This window comes from Erinaceus europaeus, chromosome 16 (assembly GCF_950295315.1).
Source record: "Erinaceus europaeus chromosome 16, mEriEur2.1, whole genome shotgun sequence".
Taxonomy (NCBI): Eukaryota; Metazoa; Chordata; class Mammalia; order Eulipotyphla; family Erinaceidae; genus Erinaceus; species Erinaceus europaeus.
Genome location: NC_080177.1, coordinates 18,666,112 through 18,686,085, shown reverse-complemented (window position 1 = coordinate 18,686,085; position 19,974 = coordinate 18,666,112). Strand labels below are relative to the sequence as shown.

General features: G+C 41.6%; 1 protein-coding gene across 2 annotated transcripts in view; it reads right to left on the bottom strand.

Annotated features, from left to right (window-relative positions):
- The window catches only part of SLC27A2 (solute carrier family 27 member 2), a 72,835-nt gene that overhangs the window by 44,250 nt on the left and 8,611 nt on the right, over positions 1-19,974 (bottom strand). For both annotated transcript variants that reach the window (XM_060174643.1, XM_007517333.3), the window contains exons 2-3: positions 9,920-10,129; positions 4,116-4,274 (exon numbers count right to left, since the gene is read on the bottom strand). In XM_060174643.1, the coding sequence (XP_060030626.1) occupies positions 4,116-4,274; positions 9,920-10,129 (369 nt within the window). The remainder of the gene's footprint in view (positions 1-4,115; positions 4,275-9,919; positions 10,130-19,974) is intronic.

The window sequence follows — 19,974 nt, the reverse complement described above, 5'->3', positions numbered from 1 at the left end:
AAATCACTACCCAAACCAAGAGACCCCTCACAGAATGGGAGAAGATCTTTACATGCCATACATCAGATAAGAGTTTAATAACCAACATATATAAAGAGCTTGCCAGACTCAACAACAAGACAACAAATAACCCCATCCAAAAATGGGGGGAGGACATGGACAGAATATTCACCACAGAAGAGATCCAAAAGGCTGAGAAACACATGAAAAAATGCTCCAAGTCTCTGATTGTCAGAGAAATGCAAATAAAGACAACAATGAGACCACTTCACTCCTGTGAGAATGTCATACATTAGAAAAGATAGCAGCAGCAAATGCTGGAGAGGTTGTGGGGTCAAAGGAACCCTCCTGTACTGTTGGTGGGAATGTAAATTGGTCCAATCCCTGTGGAGAACAGTCTGGAGAACTCTCAGATGGCTAGAAATGAACCTACCCTATGATCCTGCAATTCCTCTCCTGGGAATATATTCTAAGGAACCCAACACACCCATCCAAAAGGATTTGCATATACCTATGTTCTTAGCAGCACAATTTGTAATAGCCAAAACCTGGAAGCAACCCAGGTGTCCAACAGTAGATGAGAGGCTGAGCAAGTATATACACACAATCAAATACTACTTGGCTATTAAAAACAGTGACTTCACCATTTTCAGCCCATTTTGGATGGAGCTTGAAGAAATCATGTTAAGTGAAATAAGTCAGAAATAGAAGGATGAATATGGGATGATCTCACTCACAGGAAGAAGGTGAAAAACAACATCAGAAGAGAAAACACAAGTAGAACCTGAACTGGAGTTGGTGTATTGCACCAAAGTAAAAGACTCTGGGGTATGTGTGTGTGTGTGTGTGGGGGGGGAGAGTACAGGTCCTGGAAAAGGATGACAGTGGGCCTAGTGGGGGTTATATTGTTATGTGGAAAACTGAGAAATGCTATGCATGTACAAACTATTCTATTTATTGTCAAATGTAAACATTAATCTCCCAATAAAGAAATTTTAAAAAAGAAAGATCTTGTGATGAGAAGATTATACTGGATTCTTTGGGTGAGTCCATGTAATTACAAGAGTCTTTGGAAGAAGGTAAGACTGTTTAAGGTAGAAAATGAGGGCAAGGGAGACAGCATAATGACTATGCAAAAAGACTTTCATACCTGAAGCACCAAAGATCCCTTGTTCGATCCCTAGCACCACCACAAGTCAGAGCTGTGCAGTGCTCTGGCCTCTCTCTGTGTGTAACTCTCTGTATCATTCTCATTAAAAATAAATTAATTAAATAATAAATAAATATTTTAAAAAATTTTTATTATCTTTATTTATTGGATAGAGACAGAAAGAATTTGAGAGGAAAGGGGAGACAGAGAGGGAGAGAGACAGAGAGACATCTGCAGCCCTGCTTCACCACTCTCAAAGTTTCCCCCTGCAGGTGGGGAGCAGGGGCTTGAACCTGGGTCTTTGAACATGGTAACATGTGTGCTTAACCAGCTGTGCCACCACCTGGCCCCCTAAATAAATTTTTAAAAAGGAGTGAGAAAATGAGAGGGGCCGGGAGGTGGTGCACTGGGTTAAGCATGCACATTATAATGTGCAAGGACCCAGGTTCAAACTATTGAGCAAATGGTGTCCCTGCTCCCCACCTGCAAGAGGGAGGCTTCATGTGTAGTGCAGCAGGTCTGAAGGTGTCTCTCTCTTTCTCTTTCCTTCTTTAACTCCCTCTCTTTTCTCCATTTCCATCTATCTTATCAAATAAAATAGAGAAGAAAAGAAAATAATGGAGAAAAGGGAACAAAAAGTTGGAGTGATGTGCTTTGGAGACAGAAGAAGGGGTCAAGCATCAAAGAGTGCAGGCAGTTTCTAGAAGCTAGGACAGATAAAGACATGATGGGTTCTTCCTCCTGAATTTCCAGAAGGAATGCTGCCTGATAATCTTCTGACCTCCCAAATAGTAAAAGAGAAAATAAGTGTTGTTTCAGACCACTGTGCTGGTGGCAGTTTATCATAGCAGCAGCAATAGGAAACTGATACAATGAGGCAGGGGTAGATAGCATAATGGTTTTGCAAAAAGACTATCAGGCCTGAGGCTCTGAAGTCCCAAATTCAAACCCTGGCATCACCATAAGCCAGAGCTCTCCAGTGCTCTCATTAAAAAAAAAAAAGGCAGTGGGGTACATGTCCTGGAACATGATGGCAGAGGACCTAGAGGGGGTTGTATTGTTATGTGGGAAACTGAGAAATGTTACGCATGTACAAACTATTCTATTTATTGTTGATTGCAAAACATTAATCCAATTAAAAAAAAAGGAAACTAATACACTGGGTAAAGATAATGAGTAGGAATCATGTCTCTATTGAATCTAACCTAATAATAGGCCAAGAAATATAATAACGTGAAATAAAAAGTCCAAGGAATATTTTTTTCACCTTGGTTCCTTTTTACTCCTAGATAGACAAGAGTCCAGAGGGCAACTGCTCTGTCATATATGGGGCTTCCCTTGGTGCTGTGGTGCCCCTGTGTGCTGCTCTAACCCTGGGTCTCACATGTAGTAATGTGCACCATCCATGGGGTGAGCTCAGTCTGTTTCTGTAGTGTAGGTAGCTATCACCCATTGGGTGAGCTCTCTCCCAATCTGAAGAGTTTTTTTTTTCTTTTCCTCCCAATTTCGATTGGCTTCTTCTTTAGCATGCATCTAGGGTGCCTAAGCAAATACGTGAGCACCGATGGATCCTTGGGGGGGGGCTAAGGCCCCCCTGTCCTTGGAAGACAGCAATATGAGCAGGTCCCACTTGTGCTTGGCACTGTCGAGACTGGGGCCGATGCTGGGTCAGATTTTTTATTTTATTTTTTTAATAATTTATTTATTCATGAGAAAGATAAGAGAGAGAAAGAACCATACATCACTCTGGTACATGGGCTGCCAGAGATTGAACTCAGGACCTCATGCTTGAGAGTCCAATGCTTTATCCACTGCACAATCTCCCCAGACCTGGGTCAGATATTTTATAACTGACCAAGACACTAGTGAAGGGAACAATCAGAGGTTTGGGCAATCACATGTGTATATGCATCTATGTTACTATATGCACACACAACTTTAAAGTGAGGGGTTATTAGTTAGAGGCAACTTCATGTTAGACATTGATATTGCACTGAGTCTTAATATATGAACGGGGCATACATCCTGCTAAGAGAAGAAAGGAGCTTGCTTTTGAATCTTGGTAACATCTGAGCAAAAATGAGAAGAGATGGCATGCTAGGTATCCTAAGCAGAACCAAGCTATTATGGGGTTAGAAAGATTAAAGAAGAAAAGACAAATGAAGAAGTTTAAATTCAGTGCTAACAGTGATTTATGAAGAGAGAAATGACATAGGACAAGCATTTATGGAATATAACAGTCAAGGGCATTACACCAGATAAACACCTACAATAATTTAAAGAAGTTTCCTCCTTAATGCACTGACCACTAGACAAGCAGACTAAAGAAAAATTTAAGGGCAGGGGTAGATAGCATAGTGGTTATGCAAAGAGACTCTCATGCCTGAGGCTCCAAAGTCCCAGGTTCAATCCCCTGCAACACCATAACCCAGAGCTGAGCAGTACTCTGGTTAAAAAAAAAAAAGAAAATTAAAAAAAAATTAGATATGTTTTTGATGCATAACCAAACAGCTTTGTTGCCCCTGACCCCCCCCCATACCTTTCTTTTCTTTTAAAAAAATATTTATTTATTTATTTATTCTTTTTGTTGCTCTCGTTTTATTGTTGTAGTTATTATTGCAGTTGTTGGATAGGACAGAGAGAAATGGAGAGAGGAGGTGAAGACAGAGAGGGAGAGAGAAAGAGAGACACCTGCAGACCTGCTTCACTGCCTGTGAAGCAACTCCCCTGCGGTGGGGAGCCGGGGGCTCGAACTGGGGTCCTTATTCAGGTCCTTGCGCTTTACGCCATGTGCGCTTAACCCGCTGCGCTACCTGCCGACTCCCCCCCCCCCATACATTTCTTAACACAGAATTAAACACTGTTCCTAGCACACTGGCAAGCAGCCATGTTTCATATTACTCTTCGTGTGAGCACATCTGAAAGGGTACTGACTTTCAATGCTTTGTTGAGAGAGAAAGCTTACCAACTGCGATACAGCCGTGTAGACCAAGCAAAAGTGCTGCGCTATGGTACAGGGGTAGAGTGGTATAGATGACGTCATCTTTCTTAATCCCACTTGAAAGAGCAGCGCCAGTTCCATACCATATGCGTTGATGATTGATCATTGCAGCTTTTGGAAGACCTTTGCGAAGACAGGAGAAAGGCATGAGTGAGACAAGAATGATCCTTGGCAGACTCTGGGGGAGAAAACTGGGGTAGGCAAAGTGATTGCTGGGAGGTTAGAGAATTGCCTTGGGACAATCACGCCTTCTTAGATTGACAGGCAAGTTTTTTTGGTTTTCGTTTTTTTCCTGTGAAGTAAAACTTTAGGTAGTGACTATTTTAGGTTTTTCAGGGTTATTTAGTCTCTGCTGCAACTACTCCACTCTGCTATTGTAACTGAAGGCAGTCAAAAGTATATAGGGAAGAATGTGGCTATATGCCAATAATACAACATTTATACGAACAAGTTAGGGGCCATATTTGGTCTGCAGACCATACTGTGTTGACTCCTCAATTATTTGTAATATAAAGAGAAGGAATGTCTGTGTCCTACCATTGTGCAAGGTGTTTTCAAAATTCACTTAATTATCATAATTAGTTAACAGGATTATATTCTCCAATCCACAGATAGTTAGGACCTGATAGGGTAAACTAGCTTTGTGACAAGGAAGACAATTCCTTGTAGACTGTGATGCTTCAGTACTTGCTGGTATACTAGCTAGGTACTACCTAAAGAACAGCAGTGGATATAAGGCACAGATATGACTTGCAAGCTAGTATCATCATAAACACCATTTTAGATCATATTGGACCAGTTGCATTGTGTTAGTATTACTTCTCCTTTTTACATAATTCTAAGAAGTAGATTCACAAAGATATAAAGACAAGCAATAGGGAGAAGGTATTTGCTAATCTGACAAGGGATTCATATTGAATCACTTAATAAACTCACAAAGAGTTTATGGTGGTGCGCTTGCTTAAGTGCATGTGTCAGCATGCCCAAGGACCCAGGTTCAAGTCCCCCAGTCCCCAGCAGAAGGGGGAAAGCTTCACAATCACTGAAACAGTGTTGCAGGTATGTCTCTGTCTCCCTCTCCCTTTCTATCTACCCCACCCCTCCCAATTTCTCTCTGCTCTATCAAGTAAAATAAATAAAATTAAAAAAAGAAAGAGAAGAACTCTTAAAAAAAACCTACATAAAGAGCTCAATCAAACAACAATAAACAACCAAGTAAAAAAGTGGGCAACAAATCTGAATAGACAGTTCTCTGAAGAAGACATTCAGATGGCTCACAGACATGAAAAAATGCTCCTAATAACTTACCATTAGGAAAACTGTAAATTAAGACCACAATGAGATACAACCTCACACCTGTGAGTCTGGCTGACATCAGCAAAACGAGAGGGGCTGGGGAGTTGGCACAATGGTTATGCAAAATAACCTTGCATGCCAGAGGCATTAAAGATCCCAGGCTCAATCCCCAGCACTACTAGACAGAGTTTAGGCAGTACTCTGGTAAAAAAAGAAAAACAAAACAAAAACCAGAGATGACAAGTGTTGGTGAGGATGTTGGGAAAAAGGAAAACTGATTCACTGTTGGTGAGAATGTAAACTGGTGCAGCTCCTAGAAAACAATTTGAATAGTTCTTAAACAAACAACCCAAAAAACATAACTTATGACCTATAATATCCCTCCTAAGCATATATCCAAAGGAAATGAAAGCACTAATCTGACAGGGCGTATACAACCCTATATAGTGCAGTTTGTAGCTGCACTATTTATAATAGCCAAAATATGGAATCAATAACAGATGAATAGATAAAGAAGCTATGGGAGTGGACCGGGAGGTGGTACGGTAGATTAAAGATCAGACTCTCAAGTTTGAGGTCAAGTTCAATCCCCGGCAGTACAAGTACCAGAGTGATGTGTGGTTCTTTCTCTCTCCTTTCTCATTAATAAATAAATAAAATCTTTAAAATAAAAAAGAAGCTATGGGGTATATATTCAACGGAACACTACTCTGTAATATAAAAAAGATAAGATAGTATCATTTGGAACAAAATGAATGGAAACGAAAGCATTTTTGCTAAGTGAGATAAGAGGTGGAGGAGGGCGCCAGGAGGTGTCGCAGCGGGTTAAGCCCACATGGCGTGAAGCGCAGGGACCAGCTTAAGTAAGGATCCCGGTTTGCGCCCTGGCTCCCCACCTGCAGGGGAGTCGCTTCACAAGTAGTGAAGCAGGTCTACAGGTGTCTTTCTCTCCCCCTCTTTGTCTTCCCATCCTCTCTCTGTTTCTCTCTGTCCTATCCAACAACAATAATAACAACAATACAACTAACAACAATAATGAGAACAACAACGATAAACAACAAGGGCAACAAAAGAGGAAAAAATTGCCTCCAGGAGCAGTGAATTCATGGTATAGGCATAAACCTGGAGGCAAAAAAAAAAAAAAAAAGAGGTGGAGGAAAACTATTCGATTGTTTTGATCATAGGTGGAATATAACTGACTAAAACAAATGAACTTGCAAAAACAAAATGGGTAGTCTGGGAGGTGGCTTTGGACTTTCAAGCATGAGGTCCCGAGTTCGATTCCCGGTAGCACATGTGCCAGAGTGATGTCTGGTTCTTTCTCTCTCCTATCTTTCTCATAAATAAATAAAATCTTTAAAAAAAAAAAGGTAACCAAACTGTTTGATCTTTGTGAGAATCTTGATGGATGGTGTGGTAGTTCACGCACCATGGGTAGATGTGAATTTATACTCCTGAGGTATTATGATCTTGTAAAACATTGTTAAATCACTAATGAAAGGTGAAAAAAATAGAACAGAATAACAACAATAAAAGAGAAAAACGTATGAGTAAGTCTACTGATATTTACCATAGAAAAGAATCATCCCGGGGGCTGGGTGGTAGTGCAGTGGGTCAAGCGCACATGGTGCAATGTGCAAGGGCAGGCATAACGGTTCCCAGTTCAAGCCCCAGGCTCCCCACCTCACCTGCAGGAGAGTCGCTTCACAAGCGGTGAAGCAGGTCTGCGGGTGTCAATCTTTCTCTCCCCTTCTCTGCCTTCCCCACCTCTTTCCATTTCACTCTGTCCTATCCAACACCAACAGCTATAACAACAATAACAACTACAACAAGGGCAACAAAATGGGGTGGGGGGAGAGAAAAGAATCATCCCAATAACAAAACTCACATTAAAAAAAAAAAGCACATGTTTTGCTATTTTGAAGACTCTGCTAATATTCAACAAGTAAGAATATTTGGTTAATTATTACACAGTTTTGTGCTAATGACTGCTTTTATGTAAAAAGGAAAACACTGTTTTCCAATTGCTTAACTGAGTGCTTTCAATCGATACTTACAAAAGAAACTGAGTTTCTCCCTTGGGACAGACCGCAAAGATTCCCAGTCAAATTCTTTCTCTAATATTACATTGAGTCCTTGCAGGCAGTTCAGTGCCTTGAAATCCTTGAGGTTAAAGGCCCAGAGATTACCTGCTCTCCTGCAGCTGGCAGTGTGCTCCACTGCATAGCTGCCAAGATGGCATCAGCTGCTGGCTTTGCTGCTTCTTACATACTGGGATTCTCTCCTTCAGCCCCGGCCACATTGGGCAGAGGGTCTAGTGAATCCAACTCTTAAATCTTGTCTGCTTTTTACATGTTACTGCCTTTCAGCCGTCAAATTGCAGATACTACTAGGATCCCATCCTGACTCCCCTGGGCAGATGACCTCACCAACGTGTGTCCTAAAGTCTCACCTCTCCAGAGCTCTACTCCACTAGGGAAAGACAGAAACAGACTGGGGGTATGGATCCACCTGCCATTGTCCACGTCCAGTGGAGAAGCAATTACAGAAGCCAGATCTTCCACCTTCTGCACCCCATAAAGAATTTTGGTCTAGTGGTTCAGGAGGTGGCGCAGTGGATAAAGTATTGGATTATCAACCATGAGGTCCTGAGTTCAATCCCTGGCAGCACATGTACCAGGGTGATGTCTGGTTCTTTCTCTCTCCCCTATCTTTCTCATGAATAAATAAACAAATTATTTAAAAAAAGGAATTGGAGGTTGGGCGGTAGTGCAGCGGGTTAAGTGCACATGACATGAAGTGCAAGGACCAGAGTAAGGATCCCGGTTTGAGCCCCTGGCTCCCCACCTGCAGGGGAGTTGCTTCACAGGTGGTTGAAGCAGGTCTGCAGGTGTCTCTTTGTCTCCCCATCTCTGTCTTCCCCTCCTCTCTGTCCTATACAACAAAGACAACATCATCAACAACAACAATAATAACAACAACAATAAAACAAGGGCAACAAAAGGGAAAGTAAATTTAAAAAATAATAATAAAAAGAGAATTTTGGTCTATATTCCCAGAAAGGGATAAAGAATAGGGAAGCTTCCAGTGGAAGCGATGGGACATGGAACTCTGGTGGTGGGAACTGTATGGAATTGTACCCCTGTTATCTTAAAATCTTGTTAATCATTAAGTCACTAATAAAAATTTTAAAAAAGAGAAAAAACCTTGCCTGTTTTATATAGCAGTGTTTCAGTGATACTGTTTTTTTTTTTTTTTTTTTTTTTTAGTGGCTCATAAAATAACAATGCTGTTGATAGCTGAAGGCATCTCCAATTTCACAAAATAGAGCATTTTAAGTCCCGAGCTGTAGCCACCCTTCACTCACAGCACCAAATAGCTCCAAGTCTAGAGTTGCATAGGAAGACAGTGAGAAATCATTAAAATAACTATCACGAGGCGGAGGGTAGATAGCATATGGTTAGGCAAAGAGACTCTAATGCCTGAGGCTCCAAAGCCCCATGTTCAGTCCCCTGCACGCACACCTTAAGCCAGAGCTGAACAGCACTCTCGTAAAAAGGAATATATATATGACTATCAGCTCTTACTACTTTATAGTCTTCTCTGGCGTTCCACTTAGAATTAGTCTTAGGGGTGGGGGAGGCGGCTCAGTGGTTAGAGCATGTGCCTTCCATGTTTGAGGGGCTGAGTTCTATGCCTGGCACCACATGAGAGAAAAACTAGTGGGATTTTACAGGCGATAGAGCAGTGCTTTGTCTTCCCTGTCATAAAAATAGGAAATAAAGTAAAAATTGAGTCAGAAAAGAGGCTCAGTGTTAAAATACATGCATGAAGCCCTGTATGTGATTCTTGGCTCTACATTTAAAAAAAAAAGTTTTATATCTATGTAGATTGTGAATAAACTCTCTAGTCAAAATACAAGTCATTTTAGGGCGTGACAATAGTCTGTTTCAGTGCCCAAGGTGATCAGTTCACCATCACAACTATCTTTGTTGTGCATGGTTAACCTCTTTATATGTTCTAGATTCTAGCTGGGGGGAAATGCTCATAACTTGGAGGAGCTCAAATGCAATCATATGCCATGAAATAGGATCAGTTCCCACAGGAAAAAGAGCTAAATCCTCTGAAGTATTAGTTGTCTGATAAGCTTTGCCAAAGAAAGAGAACATTTGAAAGCCTAAGCCCAACATATTAACTCCTTCAGGATCTGGTCACCTCTTTTTAATTTTTTTATTACTTTATCTTATATTTTATTATATTTGGTAGGGCAGAGAGAAACTGAGAGGAAAGGGGGGAGGTAAAGAAGGAGAGGAAGAGAAAGAGAGATACCTACAGTGCCGCTTCACCTCTTGAGAAGCTTCCCCCCTGCAGGTGGGGACCAGGGGCTTGAACCTGGGTCCTTGCACATGGTGATGTCAGTGCTCAACCAGTGCACCCCCATCTGGCACTATGAAGCCCATCTCTGTGTTTACCTGTCGTCCCTGAGGTATAAATGTATAAAGCAGGAGTGGAGAAAGTGACTTCAGACCGCCACGACGCTGGGATGGGTTCACTGGACATTTCATCCACTTTGTCCAGGAAAGAGCCAACTCCTTCTGTGTTGGAAGTTCTGCTCACATAATAGATGGACACATCATCTGTTTTCAGGCTTGGCAGCACCTCTTCAACTGCTGCTTGTAGATCTTAATAAGAAAAACAAAACCAAGTCCATGAAATGTGCATTTGTGTAATAAGCATAAACGTGGCAGCAATTCCACTTTCACTGAAATTCTTGCTAGACTGTGTGGACATGCCAAGTGACATTTAGAGTTGTACAGTTTAAATTTTCTTTCTTTCTTTCTTTCTTTCTTTCTTTCTTTCTTTCTTTCTTTCTTTCTTTCTTCCTTTCTAGAAACAGAGCGATCAACTACACCTGCAGGAAGAAAGCTTCACGAGTGGTGAAGTAGGGCTGCAGGTATCTCTCAGACTTTTTCATTCTCTATCTCCTCCTCCCCTCTCAATTTTTCTGTCTCTATTAAAAATAAGAAAGAAAGAATGAATGAAAGAAAGAAGAGAAACAGGGAAGTCCAGAAGAAAGGGGGAGACAAAGAGGGAGAGAGACACTTGCAACACCATTTCACCACTTGTAAAGCTTTACGCCTGCAGGTGGAGATCAGGAGCTTGAACCTAGGTCCTTGTGCATTGTTATGTGTGCATTCTGCCAAGTATGCCACCACTCAGCTCCTAAGTTTAGCAGTTTTTAACAAGGAAATTATCACATTTGAAATGATCATGAATTTGTACAAGGTGCCAAAAAACTGGGCTTTGACAGAGAGATACATCTTGAATGGGTCAACAGCAGGTGACTGGCTGAAATCCATGCTCCCCTACCCCCCATGGCAAGTGCTAATGAATGGACAGATAGGTCAAAACCAAGATTGTGCAAGTGCATAACTTATATGTGTATCTGGTACCCACTTCAAAATATTCCTGAAATGAATTAAGCTATTCCTAATATGTGTCCCACTGATCAGGGATAAAAGAAAGAAAGAAAGAAAAATGTAAGAATCCAGAGGAGAAATGAAAAGCAGGGAGTCATGCTAATAATGATGATTGAAATCAAATTTATACAAGCTCCTGTTTATACATGAGTAATTCCTCTAGGAAGGTTCAGCTGATCTGAGGAATTAAGTTCTAGATTTCATAAGCACATTCTCTGGTACGTGGAAAAAAATGGCTAATCAGCATGCTTTTCCAAAAATGGGTTACATTACAGTGGTGGATTTTTAAAGTCACTTAAAGGTAGAATTTGAACAAAAATTAAAATAGACTGATAAGAGAATTTCAGAGCACATCACACCTAGTATTTTTTTAGTTATGAGTATATAGCTGCTAAGTCACACACAAATGCATTTATTTATTTACTTTTTTTTCCCTTTGCCACCCACCATATCTTTAGGGCTCTATGCCTGCATGGTGTCAACAATTCCCAGTGGCCTTTATTCCCCTTTTTCTTTTTCTCCTCCTTCCTTCCCTTCCTCGTTCTTCCTTCCTATCTCCCTTCATCCCTTTCTTTTTTTGTTAGAGGGTGAGAGGTAGAGATACAGAGAAGACACACCTGCAGCACTGCTTCACTGTTTGTGATTACCCAGAAACTTCAGAAGGGTCCTAGGGGCTTCAACCTGAGTCTTCACGCATGGGACCTTGTGTACTTTCCCAGGTTCACTACCACCTGGCCCCTACGAGTGTGTGTGTGTGTGTGTGTGTGTGTGTGTGTGTGTGTGTGTGTGTATCAAAGTAAAAATGTTTTGTAGGCAGTGATTTGATATGCAAACCACAATTCACATTTGCCATTTGGAATGTTTTGGGGGCCTTAAGCCATGGGATAAGATGACCTTTAAGCATACTCTTTTAAATTGTGATAAATGAACTGGATCTACTTAATAGGAAAGTAACTCATTATCCCAGGGGGATAACCTTGGGGAGACAACACCTGACTCATCTTACATATTTTGTTTTTATGATGCTTGTGTGTGGTGTCTCCTTCAAGACAAGAAATAGAATCAGGAGTGATGCATCCAAGTTAAAAAAAAATTTTTTTTTAAACTGAAGGACTCACTCACATGTCTGGTAAAAACTAAACCAAGAAAGGGTTTATAATAACAATTCACAGGCCTTTCCTTGCTTCTAAACTGGATGCCCAGAGGCAATGACATTCACCGCCACCACCACCCCCCCCCGCTTTTTTTTTCCTACCATTTTCACTATCAACTGTTTTTTCTGCTATCAGGTTGCATTGCGGGAGAGAGAAGAGACCAGGAACTCGTGGTGGAGTGGGAACGCAAATCTTTATTCACGCCAGAGTTGGGTGTGAGCACAGTGGTTTAGGCCATGTGGAGCTAGCAATATGGCCGCCTCCCACTATGCCCATCAGCCCTTCTCCAGGTCGGGGCCCGGAGAGAAAAAAAAGAGTGAAACTGGAATAGCAGTGGGTTTTATAGGGTAAAAACTGGAAGTGGCAAGTTGGAAACAGAAATGGCTAGGAAAGGGGGTGGAGAGAGGCAAAAGGCATGCTGGGAGGTGAAAGCCCTTAGCAACTGTTGTGATGGTTTTAACTGAATTAGCAATACCCTGAGGGGATCTTTCAGGCAAAACAATGATTATGTAAATAGACCGTAGTGTCAGCAATGGAGCAGAGTGGGGAGGGGCTGGCTTAAGGCCTAACACTAACTATTGGGGACTGTCCCATAGAAAAATTCATCATAACTTTTCCAACAACCCAATACTATTAACCATACCAACATATATATATATGATATCTGTTGAGAGTGGACAAGAGTAAAACTGAGGGTAGAGAGCAAAACTGACAGGTCTGGAGGACCAGGCAGTAGTTAATTCATCCAGCAGAGTGCATGAATCACCACACATGAGGCCCTGGGTTCAAGCCCAGGTGTCACATAGGAGCATCATGGATGGTGAAGCCGTGTTGTGATAGTTCTCCTCGCCCCACCTCTCTCTCATGTGTCAGGACCCATCCCAGTTCCATAAAACTTTAAAAACAACAACAGGTCAAAATTTGGCCCAGTTCCTCCTCCTTACCTACACCATTGCAATGCCCCCCCCACACCCCTTAGAGTACTGCTCTGCTCTGGTTTATGACGGTGTGGGGGATTAAACCTGAAACCTCAGAGCCTCAGGCATGAAAGTCTAGACTTGTGCAGAACCATTATGCTGTGTCCCCTGCCCTGCAATGACCTTTGGTCAATCTTCCTGTCTTTCACTTCTGATCTGTCAGTTACTACTGTCTGACTTATTGCTACAGCCTTGTTGGAAAGTCTTCAACAGCTATTATCTAAATGGGACAGTATCTCCTTTGCTAATGTGGCCCATGAGGTCTTAAGGTCATTTGAAATCTAACCCATGTTGACCCTTCTGATGACACATCTTATTTAGCTCTTATCCCTTTTCTGATCACCACATCGATCCATGTGAACTGAACTGGTCGGCGGTCTCACAACTCATTACCTTTGTCCAGTGACGTCATTTGCATAGGACGCCCTTTCCCCCACTTTTCACCAGGAACACTGCTTCGCAGTCTTGAAGACTATTCTCTTTGCTGCCTCCCGTCAGGGCAAAGCTAGTCACTCCACAGAGGCCTCTGCACATCTATCTAGAATGGGGATTTTCTATAGCTGCTTTGGTTATTTTCTTCCTCTTGCAGGCAGTGAAAACTTTGAGACTAAAGGATCATGACTGAAACTATCTTTGCACCTCCAACATCTGGTTAGTGCTCACTGAATGCTTGTGGTCAAAAGAATTCACACCATGTATTATATATGCCAGTGTGGAAGACAGGAATAAGCCAAAATGTTTTTTATTTTTTTATTTATAAAAAGGAAACATTGACTAAACTATACGGGATAAGAGGGGTACAACTCCACACAATTCTCTGGACCTTTTTCCAGCCATGATATCAACTCCCCAGACAATAATTTGGATCCACCTGCATATCAGAAAACTATTGGTTTTAAAGGACTCAGTTCTCGACAACACTGTGAGTTATATAACTCTAACAGTGCAAATTGAAATAATTTTAATAATACAACAGACCTTTCATACAAGTAAGTGTCCATGAAAGTAAACTGAAAGGATAACTACAATTGCCCTTTGCATTTAGAAGATAGGATTTGGCAACAGTCTTTTAAATACACACACACACACACACACACACACACACACACACACACACACAGAGAGAGAGAGAGAGAGAGGGAGAGAGAAAGAGGGAGAGAGAGTATTTGTGTGAAAGAGAACAAGACATTGAAGCTTCCTTCAAGGCCAACCTTGGACCTGGGTAGTGTACATAGAAAATGAGATCTTCCTTCCTCTCTTATTCTCTCTCTCTTCTTCTTCTCTTCTTTCTTTGTGGGGTTAATATTTTACATTGCAGTGATTGATATATGGGTACAGTTTCATTATGTACCAGGCCCCCAAAGTTTTCTTCTTCCTTGCCACCCCCTCCCTCTCCAGAGTCCTTTGCTTTGCTGCAATACACATGTCCATTCCATGTTTCACTTGGTGTTCTCTCTCTGTCCCTATTTATTTGGTTCCACTAATAAGTGAGGTCATTTGGTATGTCCTTTTCTTATTGACTTATCTCACTAAACAACTGAGCTATTTCACTGGCCCTGGCAGCAGTTTTGATGAGAAGAAAATTCCAGGTCAAAAGAGATTTGGATCTTTTTTCCTGCATTTCTAATAAGGTAGAACTTAAGAAACAAGAACAGAAAGGGGAAATACAAAGTGTAACTTGGACAAAGTTTGGTGTATTGCACCAAAGCAAAGGACTCTGGGGAAGGCAAAGTGGGGGAAACGGTGGCTTTGGGGTCCTGATCCATGATGGTGGAACATGACCCAAGTTGGGGGAGAGACTGTCTTTCAGATACCTATCATGGGGAGATGAGAAATTTTACCCATGTGCCAACAACAGTACCGCAAACCATTAACCCCCTTAAACATGAAGGGAAAAAAAAGGTACTCAGGTATTAGTTATAAAACTAAGATGAACAATACTCAGAACATAAGAGGAAATGGGGCTAAGCAGTTTTCATGGTTGATAACAATTCTAGCAACTCAGCAGCCTGCATCTCCTTCACTCACCTGACCCTCTGTAGGCATTTAATCAGTGACCCCTGGCCTCCATGGGATTCATTCCTCTAAAGGGGAGGCCAGTGGCCCAGCCCCACACAATTTCCTTAATTGTCCTCTGGGCTGTTGGTGTAGAATCAATCAATCATTTGGGCACAGCCAAGGTAAAGTGGTTTACCAATAATTAAAAAAAATTATATATATATATATAATTTTTCTTTTTTGCTACAAGGGTTATTGCTAGGGCTCCGTGCCTGCATGATGAATCCATGGCTCCTGGAAGCCATTTTTAACCCTTTTTTTTTTTTTTTGACAGGACAGAAAAAAATTGAGAGGGGCAAGAGAGACAGAGGGAGAAAGACAGACATCCTTTACTGCGTGTGAAGTGTGCCCCCTGCAGGTGGGGAGCAGGGGCTCGAACCCAGGTCTTTGTGTTTGGTGATATGTGCACTTAACTGGGTGTGCCATCGCCTGGCCCCAAAGGACGTTCTATTTATCATTTTAATGAGAGAGAAAGATACACATACAGAGAGAATACCAGAGCACTGCTCAGCTTGGATTTGTGGTAGAAATTGAATCTGGAATCTCAGAGCCATAGGCATCAAAGTCTTCTTGCATAACCATTATGCTATCTCCCCAGTCCTCACCAATTCTTTTAAAACACACTGTGGGGGGGGGCAAGGCAGTAGCACAGCAGGTTATGTGCACATGGCGCAATGCCAAGGACCAGCAAAGGTGCCCTAGTTTGAGCCACCCCCGGGCTCCCCACCTGCAGGGGGTTTGCTTCACAAGAAGTGAAGCAGGTCTGCAGGTGTCTACCTTTCTCTCTCTCTCTCTCCGTTGTCCCCTCCTCTCTCGATTTCTCTCTGTCCTATCCAACAACAACAATAGCAAGGGCAACAAAAAGGGAAAAATGACCTCCAGGAGCAGTGGATTCCTAGTGCAAGCACTGAACCCCAGCGATAACCCTGGAGGCAAAACAAACAAACAAACAAACAAACAAAAAACAAAACCAAGAAAATACTGTGGCAGCCTTCCTTGCTTTAAACTGAAGAAGCTGATGTAAAAACTGAAAATTGAAAGAGAATTATGAATATGAATGCTATTAGCTATCTATTTTTGATCTAGCATTGTTTCAGACATGCTTTATAAATAGGATTGAGTTACAGGTTTTCTTCATCTGTGAACGAAACATATTCTTATTGTAAAGCATGCTTACTTAAGATGTCAGGGGCTCTCAGATAACCATTTGGTCCAAAGGAGACTCTGGGCTTGTGATGGCCCTTGAATGCTATGCCAACTTAAGGGAAGGGGTTATAGTTTCATGTTTTCCACATGAAGCAGAAGCAAAGCAGCTCCTTCAGTCCCAGTCAGATCTAGGAAAGGCTCTTAGCTGTGAGCTGTCACCTGTCAATGTTCCCAGCAGTTGGGGAATGAGGACTGTTGTTTTGAAGGGGGGATATGGGTGAGCAATGCCACACCGTTTATCACTATTGACGACAAAGACTTAAAAATCCTTTTGTATTGGGGTTTTACATGTATCACTTCACATAGTTTCCACAACAACCCTGCATTACAAACACCAGATACCATTCTGCAAATGAGAACAGAGCTCAGTGAGTCTATGTGCAAAGAAAGGGAAACACTGGTTTGCTGGGATTTCCTTTCCTTGTACTTGATGCTCAGGTTGAAACCTTGGTAAAGTGCATGGTGGAAGCATGTGTATATGCCTCTAAAAAGAAATATCAGTAGTGTGGGGGGGTAGATAGCATAATGGTTATGCAAACAGACTCTCAAGCCTGAGGCTCTAGAGTTAAGTCCCAGATTCAATCCCCCGCACCACCATAAGCCAGAGCTGAGCACTACTCTGGTAAAATAAAATAAAATAAAATAAAATAAAATAAAATAAGAAATATGAGTAGCCTGGTAGGTAGCATAGTGGATGAAGCTCTGGATTCTAAAGTGTGTGCTTCTGAGTTCAATCCTTGCCATGGCATCTGTTTTTCTCCCTCCCACCCCCCTCATGTTAAGAAATGAATAAATTGGGCTCTGGCAAAAATTAGTAAAGTCACGGACCCCTTACACTAGAACTAAAATAGACTTCCTAGCTTCTTCCAACATAAAGACCCCAAATTTCATCTGCTATATTCTTACCTTTAGTTTCCTGAAAGTTTGTTCTGCTTTATATCTTATATTTTTCAGCCACCAAGTTATAGTTGCTACCATGATGCCAACTTGACTTCCCTGGGAAGATGATCTCACCAATGTGTCCTGGAACTCCACCTCTCCAGAGCCCTACCCCAGTTGGGAAAGATATAAACAGGCTGGGAGGTATGAATCCACTATTCGACACCCATGTCCAGTGGTGAAGCAAATACAAAAGTCAGACCTTCCACCTTCTGCATCCCATAAAAACCTTTTGTCCATACTCCCAGAGGGATAAAGACTCACCTTTCCAGACCTCTACCCCACTAGGTAAAGATAGAAACAGGTTGGGAGTATGGATTGACCTGCCAATGTTCCTGTCGAGTGGAGAAGCAATTACAGAAGTCAGACCTCCCATCTTCTGCACCCCATAAAGAATCTGGGTCCATACTCTCAGAAGGATAAAGAATAATGAAGCTTCCAGTGGAGGGTATGGGACATGGAACCCTGGTGGTGGGAACTGTGTAGACTTGTACCCCTGATATCTTGTTAATCATTATTAAATTACTAATAGATCAGAAACAAAAACACAAGTAGAACCTGAAATGGAATTGGCATATCCCACCAAAGTAAAAGACTCTGGGGTGGGTGGGTGGGTGGGGAGAATACAAGTCCATAAAGGATTATAAATGACATAGTGGGGGTTGTATTGTTAAATGGGAAACTGGGGAATGTTATGCATGTACAAACTATTGTATTTACTGTTGAATGTAAAACATTAATTCCCTAATAAAAAAAAAGAAAAAATTTTTAAAAGGATGATACTTGTTCATCTTCTTGAGGAAGAGAATAACTTGGAATTTTATGAAAATCTAGGATATGAGAAATTGGGTTCATGAAAAGTTGCCTGAAGGATGTAAAGTAAATCTGTGAGTTCCTTAGTAGTTTAGGTTTACGTGGTAGATTGAACTAGAACTTCAGAGCATCAGTGCACACAAAGGTGACAGAAAATTGAATGATCACAGCAAAACCTCCTGTTCCCTTTACAATCTGTCTTGTTAAAAAAAAAAAAAAAGCAGGTGGCATACGAAGTTCCCCTTCCCCCCTCCCCTTTTCTTTTTGAGGAAAGGAAGAAGAAAAACTCCTCAATACACAGGCCCATTCCGAGGAAGTCGGGGAGAGAGGGTGGGTTGTGAGCTCAGTCAAGTCAGTTGTTATCAAGGTGGTAAGATGCCATTGGCTAAACTTGCAGCTTTCTAATAGCAAAAGCATCTGTCTCACTGGTTGGGATGGAGCTAATTAAATCAAACACCCCAGGCACACCCAAAAAAACCAGTGAAAGAAGGTGCATGTTGATCAAAAGCACATCTCCACCATCTGTGAAGTTTCATTTCTTTCGTCTTTGCTGCTGGGAATCAAACTCAGGGCCTATGCACGGAAGCCATGCATTCTACTACTGAGCCATGTCCTTGGCCTCCTGATCTCTTAATACTGCTTTTCATTTCTCTCAGCTCAAGTTCTTGCTTATGTGACACGTTTGCTTGCTTTCTATCTGGCCCTGGGATCAGAGCTATTCCTTGTCATAAGGTTACCAGGTCATATCAGGCCTTAAATAACTGTCATCACAGAGGACCTAGTGGGGGTTGTATTGTTATGTGGAAAACTGAGAAATGTTATGCATGTACAAACTACTGTATTTACTATTGAATGTAAAACATTAATCCCTCAATAAAGGGAAAAATTACACTTACTAAAATAAGTCTGACACAAAAGGAAAAAAATAATTGTCATCATTTGAGATCCATAAGCAACCATGTCATATCATATATCAACTACCTAGTTCCCTATTTTTCAGAGTCTGCTGGGAAAATCCTTTTCAAATTCTGGCCATTGCCATTTGTCCTTCTGAGAGCTGATTTAGAGCTTATTTTGCCTTAACTTGTTTCTTATTTATAAAACAGATGAGCTGCTAAGCATTTCTACACCTGTTAGCAAAGCCTCAGTTTGTTGTTTCATAGAACTACAGAACCACCTGCCTCTACACCCCTTGCAACCTATGAGCTAGGTGAGAACAGTTTAGAGAATATCTTTAGCCTAGTTTCCTCTTAGACCTTGGGTCATGGGCCTGAGATTCCAGCATTTGAGAATCCAATGCTTTATCCACTGTGTCTTTTTTTTTAAAAAAAAAGAATTTATTTGGGAGTCGGGCTGTAGCACAGCGGGTTAAGCGCAGGTGGTGCAAAGCACAAGGACCGGCATAAGGATCCCGGTTCGAACCCTGGCTCCCCACCTGCAGGGGAGTCGCTTCACAGGCGGTGAAGCAGGTCTGCAGGTGTCTATCTTTCTCTCCTCCTCTCTGTCTTCCCCTCCTCTCTCCATTTCTCTCTGTCCTATCCAACAACGACAACAACAATAATAACTACAACAATAAAACAACAAGGGCAACAAAAGGGAATAAATAAAAAAATAAATATTTTTAAAAAAAGATTTAAAAAAAAAACAAACAAAAAAAGAATTTATTTATTTATATATTCATGAGAAAGATAGGAGGAGAGGATTTCAGCATTTGAATACACAAATTATTTACTGTTTGGATTTCTCCCCTCCACTATTCTCTGTATAGATGCTCTCTACTACAGTCATAGTTCATCACCAGATCCCTCTGTGACAATGAGAAAGAGAAAGAGAGAGAGGACACCTAACTATTAGAGTCCACTGTCAGAGCAACTGGACATGGTGACCAGCTGGGAGGAAC